Below are 16,509 nucleotides of genomic sequence, written 5' to 3' on the forward strand. Positions count from 1 at the left end.
TGACATCTAAGGTCTAGAGCAGTGTTTCCCAACCTTTTTTGAGCCGCGGCACATTATTCATATTTTCAAAATCCTGGGGAACATTGAAAGGGGGGGTGGGGGGTGGGGGGTGGGCTAAAGAAAAGTTTGGACAAAAAAACCCTCTCTCTTCGTCCCTTTCGCTCTATTTCTCCCTCTTTCTCTCTTTTCCTTCCTTCCCTTCTTTCTCTCTCTCCATCTCTCTTTCTTTCTTCCTCTCTTTTTTGCTCTTTCTCTCTCCCTCCTTCCCTTCCTCTGTCTTTCTCTCTTGCTATCTCTTTCTTGCTTTTTTCTCTCTTTCTTGCTCTCTCTCTTTCACTGTCTCTTGCTATGTCTCTTTCTTTGCCTCTCTTGCTATCTCTCTGTCTCTCTTGCTATGTCTCTCTTTCTTTCTCTCTCTCTGCCTCTCTTGCTATGTCTCTCTTTCTCTCTTGCTATGTCTCTCTTTCTTTCTCTTTCTCTCTCTGCCTCTCTTGCTATGTCTCTTTCTTTCTCTTTCTCTCTCTGCCTCTCTTGCTATGTCTCTTTCTTTCTCTCTCTCTCTGCCTCTCTTGCTATGTCTCTCTTTCTCTGCCTCTCTTGCTGCCTCTCTTTCTCTCTCTGTCTCTTTCTCTGCCTCTCTTGCTGTCTCTCTCTCTGCCTCTCTTATATGTCTCTCTTTCTTTCTCTCTCTCTCTCTCTCAGCTGACTGCAAGCGGGAGCCCTGACGGCAGCTGGACGTGCTGTTGGACGCCGTATATGCCAAGCCCGCAGCGCCAGCAGTACGGCGTCCAGCAGCACGTCCAATCGCCACCGTCAGAGCTCCCACTTGCAGTCAGCTGAGAGAGAGAGCTCCCGCCGCCTGGAGCTCCCTCTCGCCGCCGCCATCTCCCCGCGACTGCCTGCGGCCGCTGCAGCCACCCCCCCACTCCCCCCGCCAGTGCCCTCCCGCCGGGCCCCAAAGGACACTTGCCGCCGACGCCAGGGCCCGGCGGGAGGGCACTGGCGGGGGGACCGGGGGGGTGCGGCTGCAGCTGGGAAAGGGAAAGGCGCAGGGAGGGAAGCTGCCTGCCCGCCTGCCTCGGGGAGCCGCGCTTGCAGCTCCAAACCAAAAGGGCAACCCCCGCGCGCTCCCCAGCCCCGGCCCGCCTCTGCGCCCCGGCCCGGCCCGCGCTCTCTCCTGTCCTCTCCTGCCCGATGTCGTGGTTTCCGGCGCTCTCCTGCTAGGCCCCAAAGAAGGAAGGCGGGAAAAAGGCACGAAGAACGAAGCTCTCCTTCTTCTTCCTGCCTTCCTTCTTTGGGGCTCAGCAGGAGAGCGCCGGAAACCGCGGCATCGGGCAGGAGCCGGGGGACAGCTGCGAGCGGGCGCTCCAGGTCGGCACCGGCAGCGCCCTGCCCAGCTGGAGCTTCCGTAGCTCTGCGGCACACCTGCCAGTGTCTCGCGGCACACTACTGTGCCGCGGCACACCGGTTGGGAAACGCTGGTCTAGAGCACAGCTGTAATCTTATATATACTTTTACCTTTTAGGGGGAAGTTCACTGGAATATACTAATACATTAGAGTAGATATGTATGCAGCTGTGTGTATGATGTGTCAGCTAATAAGCAAAGACATTACTCCCAACCAGTGCCTAGATTGTTGAATTTACTATTATAGTTTAAGCTTATTCATCAAAATTAATTTTAAAGTTATGCAATTGTTTGGATTTGATTCTAAAATAGTCCTTCAGAAAATGTAAAACCCAACTCCTGCACTCTCCTGGGAAAATGAACTTCTGTTGGAAAAATTCATATTCAAGTGCTCTATTTACTACAACGTGTATTCCAAAGCATTTTGGGAAGTGCATCAGAAATGTTACATAGCTTTGTTTACACAATTATGTCTGACCAGCTAATGTAAGCTGAACACGGTGTATGTAGAATGTACTGAGTACAGTAGATACTTTACTTCTACCATATGTTGAGTAAATGCGTGCATATGGACATCTGAAAAAAACTGGTTTATCCAAGATGCTTCATACAAGCTAATTAGCACAAAGAATGTTATCTTTTGACCGTTGGTACTATTATTGTGCTGCATAGACTTCAAGCCTTTAAATAAATTTCATAAATGTGGCAACTGGTAGTACGAATATAAAAAATATCATATTTTGCCCTACATCTGAGTGAATATTTCTTCCTTACTTCAACTTTGTAAATAGTGAGAGTAAGAAGTTCACAATGAAACGGAATGTTTCCAAGAGCTCTGTTCACAGAACAAGAACCCAGTAATTAGATGTGAAGCTTGAAGGCAGGAGCTTTGCTTATAGATAAATATAGAAGGAACTATTTACAATACAAAGAAAAAGCATTTGGCATTTTTCAGTTTTGATTTGGGGTTATCAGTCAATTCACAGTGAGCTAGTTATTCAAAGGTACGACATATATGAATCATAAATTATTTGTGATCATCTGCAAAACTATACAGAGTTGAGGTTACCAATGTCAACTAAGCCCGTCTTTAAAAAAGGCAGATCCTCAACAGAAAATCTATATATACAAACCACACATACAGTGTTTAAAAAAATCTGAGGAAAATTATTTTCTCTAGTCTTATGGTTCTTACACTATAAATGCATGCCACTTCACGCACATTCATTTCCAAGTGAGTTCATATCAAGTGGCACCATCAGGGTGGGAGTCGTTATAGAAAAACAAGCAAGACCAGAAAACGAGAGTATTGTTTGAAAAAACAACCTGGGGTGGCACCTATAGTTAATTGTCAATGCAGTGCCAGTGGCATTCCAGGAGAGCTGTCCTAATAAGGCTAACACCTACTGAGTTCATCATGTTTGGAAGGTTTCCCACCAGTCATCTTTGGAAGAAGCTGTTTTAGCTGAAGAAAGTAAGATGAAAATGGTCTCATTTATGTTTTGTTCTCTGAGCCAAGGCCTGCAAATTAGCAGGACCACCCCAAACTCTTCCAAATATCTCTTTTTCTCTCCTCAAGGCAGCTTCTAATTGCAGCTCTCTTCCTGCCGAAACAACTTTCTTCACAGCCTGAATGACTTCAGCGGGGCCTGTAGTATATAGCTTAAGCCATGTGTGCGTTTCTCTCAGAGACTCGTGTTCATCAGATGAGGACAAGATGGAATCGACCAAGCCAATATGAAGGGCATTCTGTGGATCCAGTTTCACAGCACCACTCAGCAACTTGAGGGCAGGGCTGCTGCCAAGCATTTGGGTAAGCCTGGCAGCTCCCCCCCAGCCTGGTACTAAGCCCATCTGCTTGTGAACAAATCTAATTTCACTCTCTGGAGTCATTAACCTGTCAAGGAAAAAAGAAAAAGCTCTCTTTAAAAGTGTTGCAATGATACCATCTTAGCTTCATTTCAATGCAAACCACAGTACTAGATTAAAGTTACTGACAATGAATACCTTATAATACTAGACACAACCAAGTATCAGAAAATTGATGTGCAATTTTACCCTAAGTAATATAAAAAAAAGAGATCATTTTTAAAGTGTCCGTTAATCCAGAATTTCTAAATAGTATTTTTTAGATCTAATGCTGACATTCTGGCTGAAAAAAAATTACAACAGTCTTAACATTTATGTTCATCAGCATATCTTTCTCAAATATTTCCCTCCTGTTTTACTTTCACCTTTCAAATATTTAAAAATTATACTTACAACGGATAAACACATATCACACTGTTAATAACAAAGATGATAATTAGGTATTGGGGGAAATTACAATATTATCAAGCATCTTTTTCCAGTGAAAATACACAGAAGCTTTTAAACCATGGATTGTTTACTATATGTACTTGTATACATGTCATCACAGAAGCCATTTGAGAGGAGCCATTTAGATCATCAAGTTTAGTACATGCTTAATTCAGGAATCAGGATTAAAGCATTCCTTTCTAGCCTGTGATCTTCCACTTATGCTGAAGGATGTCTATGTGTGTACTTTGCCCTGCGTAACTACACTTATATTGTGCATGTCTTTCCTAAATATAAAAGGCTGGAGATTTTAAATATGCATCATGAGTTAATCGCAACTATGAGAATGATTCCTCTCTCCCTATCTTTTCATATCCAAGAGATAGAGAACTTCTATGGCTCTTCTCATTACCTTGATCGCTAAGCTAAAGAAACAGTTGCAGGAAGGCAAATAGAAATATCATTATAGTAATAATGGGAGAGTTCAACTACCCAGACATTAACTGGAAAAATAATTCCACACCAAGCAAAAAATTGAACAAATTTCTGACATGCCTTGCAGACAACTTCATAGTCCAAAAAGTAAAGGAGGGAACTAGGGGGGCAACCACACAGGACCTAATTCTCACAAATAGAGAAGTGATAGTAGGGGTTGAAACAGATGGAGTGCTTGGTGAAAGCGATCACAGCATCCTCAAGTTCAATATAATAGTAACACAAACAATTGGGCCCAACAACAACCAAGTCCCAGATTTTTAAAAAGTGGACTTTAACAAACTCAGAGAAAACTTGAGAGCGATCCCTTGGACTACAACCCTAAAAGGAAAAACCACACAAGAAGCCTGGGAGATCTTAAAAACCACGATCACAAAAGCCCAAAACAATGCTATCCCGATGAAAAAGAAGCACACAAAATCCAAAAACAAACCACCTTGGCTACACAAAGACCTAGCAAACAAACTGAACGAAAAAAAAGACAGGTACAAAAAATGGAAAGAAGGACACATAACCAAGGCAGATTACCAACGAACAGCCAGAATCTGCAAAGAAAAAATCAGGACAGCAAAAGCCCAGTACAAACTAAGCCTAGCAACAAAAGTCCAAGACAAAAAATACTTCTTCCAACACATAAACACCCCCCCAAAAAAATCAAGGAAGCAGTCGGTCCCCTAAAAAGAGAAGATGGCACAGAAGTAACGGACAATAAAGAGAAAGCAGAACTGCTCAACACCTTTTTCGTATCTGTTTTCACGCACAAAGAAACAACAAAACAACAAGCTTGTATCACAGCTGCAGAAATCAAAACTGGAACAAAACACTACTTTAATAAAAATACAGTAAGAGACCACCTATTGGAACTCAATGAGTACAAATCACCAGGACCAGATGGACTGCACCGCAGAGTCCTAAAGGAGCTTGCTGATGTCATCACTGAACCTCTGTATCACATCTTTCAAAAATCCTGGATCACAGGAGACCTGCCAGATGATTGGAAACGAGCTGACATGGTCCCTATTTACAAAAAAGGCAAAAAAAAAAAACCCCAAACACAGGAAACTATAGACCAATCAGCCTAACATCTATTCCTGGGAAAATATTAGAAAAGATAATCAAGAAACAGACCTGTCACTACCTTGAATCAAACAACGTAATAACCACAAGCCAACACGGATTTGTCAGAAACAAATGCCAAACCAACCTCATTTCATTCTTCGACACTGTGACCAAATCAGTACACCAGAGAAACGCAGTGGACATAATACACCTAGACTTTAGCAAAGCATTCGACAAGGTGGACCACAACCTTCTACTCTCCAAAGTAAAGAAGAGTGGGATCGACAGTAACACAACAAGATGGATTGAAAACTGGCTGACCAATCACACCCAGCGAGTAGCCCTCAATGGGACTAAGTCCACATGGAAAGAGGTAGGCAGTGGGGTACCACAGGGATCAGTCCTAGGCCCAGTACTCTTTAACATATTTATCAACAACCTAGACAAAGGAATAGAGGGGGAATTAATTAAATTCGCAGATGACACCAAGCTGGCAGGAGTGGCCAACACCCCAGAGGATAGCACAGGATTCAGAAAGATCTAGACAGACTTGTACAATGAACAAAATGAAGTTCAATGTAGAGAAAAGTAAAATCCTGCACCTAGGCAAAAAAAACCCAAAATATGCATACAAACTGTGCGAAACTACATTTACCATAAGTGACTGTGAAAGGGATCTTGGAGACATGGAGGATAACCAGCTAAACATGGGCCAGCAATGTGCAGCAGCAGCTAAAAAAGCCAACACAATCCTAAGCTGCATGAACAGGGGGATATACTCCAAGACCAGAGAGGTAATAATACCACTCTATAAGGTCCTAGTCAGATCGCACCTGGAGTATTGCATCCAGTTCTGGTCACCACACTTCAAAAGAGATATAGAGACTGTGGAAAGGGTGCAGAAAAGAGCAACTAAAATGATAAGGGGACTAGGCCATACAAGGAAAGGTTGATGGAACTGGGCATGGATAGTCTAGTAAAAAGAAGGGCTAGGGGGGACATGATAGCTGTATACAGGTACTTAAGAGGTTTCCACGGAAAGGAGGGGGGGTCACACTATTTTCAGGGCACCAGAGGGCCGGATGAGGAACAACGGTTGGAACCTGACCAAGGAGATTCAACCTGGAGATAAGGAAGAACTTCCTGACGGTGAAAGCAATCAACCAGTGGAACGGCCTGCCAGCGGAGGTTGTCAACTCCCCAACTTTGGACATTGGACTGCCATTTGGCTGGGGTGTTGTAGGATTTCCTGCGTAAGCAGGGGGTTGGACTTGATGACCTGTAAGGTCCCTTTCAACTATAATAATAATAATAATAATAATAATAATAATAATAATAATAATAATAATAATAATAATCAACTCCACCCCATTTACATGAATTGTAAGTGACTATAGTAATGTGTTGTTCTCACCTAGTCAAACTCAAAATTAAATGGAAAACTATTACTTATTGAGGTGTTTTTAAAAGAAAACCATTAGACTTTAGGAAAAGAGCACAAACTTTCCATAGACAGGTTATTATTTATCTCTTTCTTCAAAAAGAAGTTGACACTCTAAAATATCAATCCAACTGATTGGCACTCAATAAAGCAAGAGCATCTCAGTGCGTTCAGCACCAAACTAAAATCCATGTTCTACTGATGAAAGCTGCAATTACTTATGAAAGTGAATAGTTTTGAAAAAAATATGTCCAGAAAAGTATAGGATCATTAAGGTCTCAAAATCTCTCCAGATACAGTATATAGCATCTGAAATGCAGCATAGATTGGAGAGATCCATAAAACCAAAGTACAACACATGCATAATGTGCATGTACAAGAATTGTAATATCACAATAGCAAATGTAATTTCTTGGTCTTGAATTAATTTTAAACTGACCCAGTTAGTGATGTACACTGAAAAGAAGGCTAATGTTTCATATAGTTAATAGGGGAAAAAAGTAGGCCGTACGAAGCATTTAACTGAAACAAATAAGTGATACTCCAGAGAGCAAACTGGATAGCTTGCAGTATTTGTAAGTAGGACAGGACAGGCAAACTTTGATAAGAGTAATAATGGATGGGGATATTAATCTACACCTTACAAAAGTAGTAGGAAATGGCTAATTGTAACTGTAGTCAAGACTCTGCTATTTATCACACCTTTGTAGAAATATACCGTCATTCTTTATTGTGCTTTTTAAAAAGGGGCTTTGGAAAAATACAAAGTACCATACAATCCTGAAGCTATTATCACACTGCAGAAGAGAATTAGCACAGTTCCTAGGAAGCTAATGACACTGCTAAACAGTGTTGGAATAGAACCAAAGGCCTGAATAGTCATGCCGGTGTAAATATCTACTTCTGACAGTAACTACATGTCTCAACAATATCTTCATATTCTCTCCAATATTTGCTTATGTGGTGCTTGGGATTGTGGAGCGGTGCAGTTTTATGGTGAAGGGGGGAAATGAGAAGGGCATATGGGCCAGAAAAAAATGAGGATACACATTAAGGGACAGGAGGAAGCTACACATGGGAGGCATGTAAAAACTATGGGACTAATGTGAAATTCATCAGGGAAGAAGACAAGCCTGAGAATAGCCATTTGGGGGCATGATTTGACAAAAGAGGTAGTGGCCGGACAAACACCTGTATCCTGTCACGTTTACCATTCAAAGGCCCCGCCACAGACTTCCTGTTTGGTTTGCACAGACCCTTTCTTTCTTTTATGCAAGGGAGCTCAAGGCATTTTATAATAATGATGACTTATTTTAAAATAGTAGACAAAATATCAACATATGGGACCCAGGTGACAAAAACAGATTGCAGGCAGAAATGCTAACTGCTACATAAGTTAGCAGTTAGCATTGACCTGAATGCCAACAATGACCTGAATAAGGTAATCTCTCTACATTTTAAAGGCCTCTAATGATAGGTTTTAGCTGGTCTTTTTTTTTTTAAAGGAGAGCTACAACTGAAAAGACTGTCTTTTTTCTCATCATCTACCTGGGCAACTATAGAAGTAGCTATAAATAGGTACTTTATAGCTACTTCTATAGTTGCCCATTTCAAAAAGTGACTCTAGCAGTGGTGAAATCCATTTTTAAAAAATTGCCAGTTCTGTGGACACAGCTTGATGGGCGTAGCGTGGCTCGGTAGGTGTTGCAGGGGAAGGATACTGCAAAATGTCCATACCTACCCCACTCCGAGTCTGCGGAGAGGGGCCGCCCCGAGTCTGCGGAGAGGGGCGGCATACAAATCTGATTAAACTTAAACTTAAACTTAAACTCCAGGGGAAGGATACTGCAAAATCCACATTCCCTCCCCACTCCTGTGGGAAGGAAATCTCATCACCGACTCAAGGTTGACTCAGCCTTCCATCCTTCCGAGGTGGGTAATATGAGGACCTGGATTGTGAGGGCAATATGCTGGCTCTGTTACAAAGTGCTATTGCTAACATGTTGTAAGCCGCCCTGAGTCTAAAGAGAAGGGCGGCATAAAAAAATCGAATGAATGAATGAATGAATGAATGAATGAATGAATGAATGAAATCTCCGTTCCCATCCCATTCTGGGGCTAGCCAGATGTGGTATTTGGAAGTTAATTTAATAATAATAATAATAATAATAATAATAATAATAATTATTATTATTATTATTATTATTATTATTATTATTATTTAGTAGATTTGTATGCCGCAGACTTTGCCAAACTACTCAAAATTTCCATATCGATTCTCTGAACTATTCAAAATTTCCACTACTGGTTCTCTGAACTACTCAAAATTACCATTACCAGTTCTCCGGAACCTGTTAGAACCTGCTGGATTTCACTTCTGGACTCTGGGCAGTATACATCATAGAACTATGCTTTGCACTTACAGCCTACAGTAAGACAAATACGTAGTATCTCTATTAAATCAGTGAAAATAAATATCATGCGTCCCTTTCCTGGCCTCCTATAAACAAAAAGTTGGGCCAGGAGAGGACAAGAAACCACTGGTATGCTGAGCATCACTTCTACAGTTGGCATGGAGACGCAGAGCTATGCCAACATATGAATACACCTCTATTCAAATCTTCCTTTCCTATCATTCTTGCCAAGTGCATTTGCCATAGAGAGCACACACACACACCATGTGTAAATTCACAAAAAAAATAATCCTGGTCTTTTTCCAGTTGTGTAAAGACACAATTAAAAAAAGAAATGAGGAGAGAGACAGCAAGAAGAGGAGAATCAGGAAGCGTGCTTGAGAGAACTCACAACTTCAGCTCTGCAATGCCTTGATGAAGTTAGCAGAACAGATCAAATCCAATTGCAGGTCTCAGCTTATTGGCATTTTACAGGACTGAAATTTTGCACAGGATTTAATCCTGCATGTTTTGAGACCTCAGTTTGAAGCAGTGGCTGTGATTATTGCTTTCTGAAAATCATAGAAATGACAAGGACAAACGTTGATGGGTCAGATGGTGAACCCAGTACAGTAGTCCCTCACCTATCGCTGGTGTTACGTTTCAGACCTGGCCGCGATAGGTGAAATCCGCGATGGGGAATTTATCGACTGATAGTACTTATTTAAGTATTTATATTGTAATTGTTTGGTAAGTTTTCATTGTTTTAAGTGTTTATAAACCCTTCCCACACAGTATTTATTTTAGATACAGTATTTAAATACAGTATTTACAATTTTAGATATATATATTTTTTTTAAAAACCTGCCGATCGAGTTCGGCGGGCTGTTTAAATCTGCCGATCGACTTCCTCAGAAACCCGCGATGAAGTGAAGCCGCAGTAGGTGAAGCGCGGTATAGCGAGGGACTACTGTACTCTGAAAGTGAAAGTGATTTTTACTTGCCCTCACTTGGCGAATCAGGAGTTCATGGCTTCCATAACAACTGTGAACCCAAATGAAGTAGTTAAGGGCCTATAACCACTAAATGAATCACAATAAAATAAAAATGGTGTGGGTCTTAACTAAATGGAATATGAGTTCAGAATTATATGATAGCCAAATTGGAGTAATACATATCTTGTTAAAGTTAGAGTTATCTTAGGTCAGTGTTTTACAATATAAAATTAAATCATCAAACAGTCAAAAAGTGCACACGTTAAAATATATCCTGCGATAGATTAGACAGATAGACAGACAGACAGACAAATAGGATAGAATGAATGAATGAATGAGCTAAAGGAAAATACTAAGATATATTGCTCAAAAAAAAAAAAAAGGGAACACTCAAGTAACACATCCTAGATCTGAATGAATGAAATATTCTCATTGAATATTTTGTACTGTACGAAGTTGAATGTGCTGACAACATGTGAATTTGATTGTCAGTATTTGCTTCCTAAGTGGACAGTTTGATTTCACAGAAGTTTAATTTACTTGGAGTTATATTGTGTTGTTTAAGTGTTCTCTTTATTTTTTTTTGAGCAGTGTATATCATACGAGAACAGGATTAGGATAGGAAGGAAATAAGAGTTAAGATAACCCTGGATTTGCTACCACATTTCCTCTTGGGAGAATTTGGGGAGGAAATAGCATCTGAATGGGGCTCCAGAATTATGAGTGATGCTTTGAAGTTTACCTGAAATCACATGCAGTAGTTAGTTCTGCTCCTCCGCCTAGCGCTTTCCCTTGAACTAATGCAGCTGTGATTAGAGGTAACCTAAATAACAGGAGAAATAAAAAAGAAACAATTCAAACATTACAAACCTGAAAACACACAACATTATATAAGCAGGAATTGGCCTATTCATCTCAAATGAATTATCATTTAAGCAGAAGACTAGCAACAGCACAAGATCTGTGGGGATATTTCAGTGTGGTTGAAACCCACCCCACTAGAAATTCAGAATTAACACCAACCGTCTAAATGAGGCTACACAATCCAAACCAACAAAATTAGATTATGACAGATGTTTAATTGTGAAATATCTACTTCATCTGAATCTAAAAATCCTGTTGATTTCACCTTTAGGTTACATTTACCTGCTAAAAATAATGTGGAGGATGATGAAATCCTTTTCAACCCAGAGTGTAACTCCCAAGAGCTGACTAGGCCTATTATTAGCCATACAAATACTGAAACCACTTAAAAATATGCATTGTTGCCACCTAAATAATATATGCTGAAAGGTCTTGAGAAGTGCCAAAATACCGGTCTAACTAGAATAGGGAAAAATAGGGCCAACTAATTCTTAATTCAATTAAAAATGGGTAGATGATCATATCATCTAAAAGAATTTACCTATTAACCAATTTTACATATATATTTAATAATGTTCAGGTAAAAGTTCTCACTATGTTATAACATTTTGAGATTCCAAATTGAATTTGTTCAGCTTCCAAAACAAAAATTGAAGAAATATTAGTGATACTCTTACTTGTCATGATTAAGAGTAACTTTAGCTCTTTGTTGCTAGAGAAAACATCTTGGTCTCACTGTGCCAAATCTAATTTAATATCAGATTCATTAGTGGAATTAAATAATCATATTTCCATAATGTTTTTCAGAAGAACATTAAAAATAGGAAAAGAATCCCAAAGTGCCAAAATTATCAAAATGAGTGACATGGTTTTCTAGATTTTGTTTGCTTTTTTCTTTTGGGGAGAGTTTTCAGAGGTGGCATTTGAAAGCTGTCTGCTCCTAGAGCCACCCTTACCTCCTCCCTATCCTGACAAAGCAAATAAAAAGATGCTTGTGACAACCTTTCATATATCATTGTCTCACTGTTTTGTGTCCCACTGTAGCCATGTTGCAGCTTCTGCAGTATTGTTGATTCCTGCTTTAAAAGCTCTTGGTTTTCCCTGTTAAGTGGACTTCTAACTAGGAGGAAGATTAAATATTTGTCTTCTGCCTTCTTTTCTTTTCTGAATTCACCTCTCATTGAAAACAGAAACTGAAGAGTTTTATTACTTTTTAGCAGTTTGCTTTCAACCTTCTATTTTCTCTCTCATACTAAAATTAGTCTCTCTGTAAATGAGTGATATTATCTCACAGAAGGAACTTGCATCTTGTAGCTGAGCAATCTCTGCTGTCAAAGAAAGAAACAAACACATGTGTTACTATGGCTGATTTTGATTTTGAGTAATTGGTGAACATGCAAGAAAGCAAATAGGGAAATGATAACAATTAAATGTTCTGAGTTAAAACGGTTAACCAGTAAGAGAAAGGCATAAGTCTGCATTAAGTAATTTTTTCATTTATTTATCTAAAAAAATGTATATGGCCCCACCCATCTTTTATACCACTGCCCACAATATACAGGTAGTCTTCAAATTACGATGGCAATTAGGGCTAGGGTGTCCTTTGCTAAGCAGTGCTGTTGTAAACTACTTTGACATGTGACTGCATTGTGTAGCAATGATAATTCTCTGCGGCCCCCACTGCTGTTGCTAAGTGACCACCTTCTTGCAAAATCCAGAAATCTTCTGGCTTTTAATGACCACAGCTGCCACATGGGAGAGGGAGGGCATAATGGTGCAGATGACTAGGGAGGCATGATGTAAGCACAGCGATGGCTGCTATCTAGTTGGAGTGGGTGTGTGAGTAGGTAGAGAATCGTGGCAAGTTGTAATCTCCTTCTTCCAGCTTCCCTATTGACTCTGCTTGTGGGAAGCCAGCAGGAAGGCTTGTAAATTGAAATCAGGTTACTGCCAAACTCTGTAACTGTCGTAAGTGCAAGCCAGTTGCCCACCTTGTGATTTTGTGACAGTGGACACTGGAAGCTGGAACTTTGAGGAACAGTCATAAACAACACTTGCTTAGCGCTACCTTTGAATGATTGTTGACTGGTGGTTATTCAAGAACTATTTGTAACAGTTTTCTCCTTGCCAGTAGATAACATCACAGTCCAGAAAGTTCTGCTTCCTTTTCAATCAGTTTAAACAATTCAGCTATTCCAAAACAGTATTTCATCAAATTAATGTATTTTTGATTCTCCATAGGATGGCTGGTTGTGGTGAACTTGATCACTCAATCAATATGCTTCCAACAAACAAAAAGGCAAACGAATCATGTTCAAATGGAACGCCATCTCTTATGGTTCCTGAATGTGCCATCTGCCTGCAAACGTGTGTCCACCCTGTGAGTCTGCCCTGCAAACACGTCTTCTGCTATCTGTGTGTAAAAGGAGCTTCCTGGTTGGGAAAGCGGTGTGCGCTCTGTCGGCAGGAGATTCCAGAGGACTTTCTTGATAAACCAACTTTGCTATCGCCTGAGGAACTCAAAGCAGCCAGTAGAGGCAATGGGGAATATGCTTGGTATTATGAAGGCAGAAATGGCTGGTGGCAATATGATGAACGTACCAGTAGGGAATTGGAAGATGCATTTTCTAAAGGTAAAAAGAGCACTGAAATGTTAATTGCTGGTTTCTTATATGTGGCAGATCTTGAGAACATGGTGCAGTATAGGAGAAATGAGCATGGACGTCGCAGGAAAATAAAACGGGACATAATAGATATTCCAAAGAAGGGAGTGGCTGGGCTTAGGTTGGACTGTGACTCTACTGCTATCAATCTAGCCAGAGAGAGCTCTGCAGATGGTGCAGACAGTATACCACCGCTAGGGGCTGCTGCTGCTGCTGCTGGGCAGCCTCCAGCAACTGTTAGACCCCTTCCTACACTAGATGGTCAGCTGACGAGTCCTGCAACACCATCACCTGAGGAAAGCACTCTAGAGAACGCTCTTGCCAACTTGCAAATCAATGAAGACAGTTTGGTTGAAAGGAGCCATAGGGGGGAGGGGGAGGAAGACCATGAATCACTATCTTCTGGTAGGATGCAAGTAATTGACACCTCCATAGAGGAAACAGAATCGGATGCTAGCAGTGATAGTGAGGATTTGTCTGCCCAATTTCAGCTGCCTGTACCCTCTGCTCAGCAGAGACATCTGAATGGAAATCAGCCAGCCTTGGATAGACCAGTGGCAGGCAGTGGGGTGGGAAATACCACTGTGAGATCAAGGCGGCCTGATGGACAGTGCACAATAACAGAAGTCTAAATCTAGAGCCATGGTTTTAAAAATCAGTCTTATACCTGTACATTTTGTCTGTATTGACATTGCGCTCCAGCCTAGCAGTCTTATTTTAAAGTGTTTCCGTACGAGAAGGAGGGGAAGAAAGGAAACCTGATCATCTAACATTAAAAGCTGTCTCTTAATTTGTCTGGAACACTGAACATTTAAAAATCTGGGCATGTGTTAATGGTTTGGAAGCTGTTTAGCAACACTCAGTTTTGTAAAATGTCTGCTTTTATTTTGTAGTATATATGCCCCCCCTCCATATTAAAACCCATCTTCCTTTTTTGACAAATGTATATTCACTGTACAACTTGGAACTGTTATTATTTGTTGCATTAAGTATCTTAAGTAACTATCTGCATGGATTGATGTATGGAAGGAATATTAAAACTGGAAATGATCAAGAGTTTGGAAATGTGCAAGATGCTTAATTTTAACATAAAATAGTTGTGACTCCTGAAATTCAGATGTTTTACTAAAGCTGAGAGATGAATCATCCTGAATGAAATGTAAAATAATTTCTGTTGCAGAGTTTTACTTGTAAAGATGTCATGGTGTCTTCATTGGCTCTCTGTCTAGTCCCTGTAGCTTGTTTGTGTCTTTCTTGTGTCGTTTTTGTTACAAGATTTATAATTTAATAAACTACATTTTATCAACAATCTTAATTGAACCCATGTCACACTAAAGACATGTCTTGAAAGAGGTATATGCACTGCCTTTGTTTGGTTAATAGAAGAACAAAATGCACTGCAAAACAAGATGACTAGAATAAATGTTGAGCAGAAAAATAAAAATGCTTGTACAATATGCTCCTATACAGAGATGTTTACTGTAGTTGAAGATAACGATAGAAAAGGCACTGTAACATTTGCTCCTCCTAGTTTCTCTAAAATAGAATGCTAGAAAATTATTTTTACATTGAAATTATCAGAATTTGTTTTCACTTACTGTATTATTTAAATTATGTTTTGCCAGGAATTGTTTTACATGTATTTACAATAGAACCAGATTAGTCTAGTGGTTAAGACACCAGGCTAGAAACTAGAAGATTCTGTGTTATAGTCTTGCTTTAGGTATGGCTAGGTACCAACTGGCTAGATAATTTTGGGACAGACACACTGTCTCAACCCAGCCCACCTCACTGTGAGCTGTTGTTATTTTGAAGAAAAAAGGAGGAAATATTAGATATGTTCACTGCCTTGTATTATTTATAAAAATAATAAAGCTAAAAAATAAAAACCCTTTAATACTTTAGCAGCGTAATTAAATAAAGTAATGTAGTTGAGAAGTTCTAGAATGCAATGTGCCACCTGATTATAGCTTAATTTCAAAACAGTTGTAGTTGTAGTTGCCTTACTGAGATATATTGCAAAACATATAAAGATATGTACTTTGTATTACGAGCTTATCAAATGTAGGTTGAACAAAATTATTCCCAATAACTGAAAATAATAGTGTCTAAATCTCACATAATTATTTATTTGACATACTATGTATGCTACTTCTGTACTAAAATTTTGTTTAAGATGGCAATCTGGTAAACTTGTTTAATTCAGGAATCAAATTATACTAAGCAACACAGTCTGTCACACACATCTATAGAAGCTAATCTGGATTTCAGGCACGGGAAAGCAATTGTCACATACCAAGGGACATGAACCATAGCTCTTAAAATGTTTAGGCAAGTTGCTTCTAAACATCTTAGAGCTTTGTAGATACAAGATTATATACAATAGAGCAAGATGCTCAATACTTTAAAAAACTAAAACAGCAGACACATAATTATTGTTTCCGTTATTAGCAAATCTGTCTTATATCAAATTGCATCAGTTCCTACTCTACTTGCCAACAACCAGGAAATCTGAGCAATGGAGTTATTAAAATAATTTATTTCTGCCCATAGATCCCCTTTACAAAATTAAACAAAACATTGAAAGGTTCTGAACAATGACATAATTCATATTCTTTTTTTTCTCACATTCACAAGAAACTTAAATTTTAATATTAAATATTTAAGTATTCATGTTTAATACACATATGAAATCATTTTATGAGAGACTAGACACAATGGACTCCAATTAAAAGTAGACATCCCAAATAAGTATTTTGCCACAGAAAATATGACTCATGAACAACTGAATGGGCTTAACTGGTTTTTAAAAATTCTCCTTCCCATATCTCCTTTTCTAGTAGTGAATTAGTGAACTTGCAGTTAAAAAACAGATGCTCAAATCTTCTTACAAG

The 16,509-nt window shown here is 39.6% G+C and overlaps 2 protein-coding genes across 2 annotated transcripts; one reads left to right on the forward strand and one right to left on the reverse strand.

The window, feature by feature from the left end:
- Nucleotides 1–1,322: 1,322 nt before the first annotated feature.
- On the reverse strand, nt 1,323–11,320 carry LOC139175142 (ethylmalonyl-CoA decarboxylase-like). The gene is made up of 3 exons (XM_070766077.1): nt 11,235–11,320; nt 10,831–10,911; nt 1,323–3,304 (listed from the first exon to the last, which is right to left on the reverse strand). Exons 1-3 carry the CDS (start codon nt 11,318–11,320, stop codon nt 2,899–2,901), a joined length of 573 nt encoding a protein of 190 aa, XP_070622178.1. The 3' UTR covers nt 1,323–2,898.
- A 1,544-nt stretch (nt 11,321–12,864) lies between these two features.
- RNF146 (ring finger protein 146) lies at nt 12,865–14,924 on the forward strand. The gene has a single exon (XM_070733473.1). It carries the CDS (start codon nt 13,195–13,197, stop codon nt 14,245–14,247), a length of 1,053 nt encoding a protein of 350 aa, XP_070589574.1. The 5' UTR covers nt 12,865–13,194; the 3' UTR covers nt 14,248–14,924.
- Nucleotides 14,925–16,509: the final 1,585 nt, after the last annotated feature.

The sequence above is a fragment of the Erythrolamprus reginae genome, chromosome 1 (genome assembly GCF_031021105.1).
Source record: "Erythrolamprus reginae isolate rEryReg1 chromosome 1, rEryReg1.hap1, whole genome shotgun sequence".
NCBI lineage: Eukaryota > Metazoa > Chordata > Lepidosauria > Squamata > Dipsadidae > Erythrolamprus > Erythrolamprus reginae.

What these genes read in the sequence shown, in the direction of transcription:
- LOC139175142 (XM_070766077.1), bottom strand. Translation starts at nt 11,320, where the DNA reads ATGGCTAATAATAGGCCTAGTCAGCTCTTGGGAGTTACACTCTGGGTT. An exon ending in CTCCACATTATTTTTAGCAG is followed by an intron (nt 10,912 to 11,234) that starts GTAAATGTAACC and finishes CCTGTTATTTAG; the next exon opens with GTTACCTCTAATCACAGCTG. An exon ending in ACTACTGCATGTGATTTCAG is followed by an intron (nt 3,305 to 10,830) that starts GTAAACTTCAAA and finishes TTTCCTTGACAG; the next exon opens with GTTAATGACTCCAGAGAGTG.
- RNF146 (XM_070733473.1), top strand. Translation starts at nt 13,195, where the DNA reads ATGGCTGGTTGTGGTGAACTTGATCACTCAATCAATATGCTTCCAACA.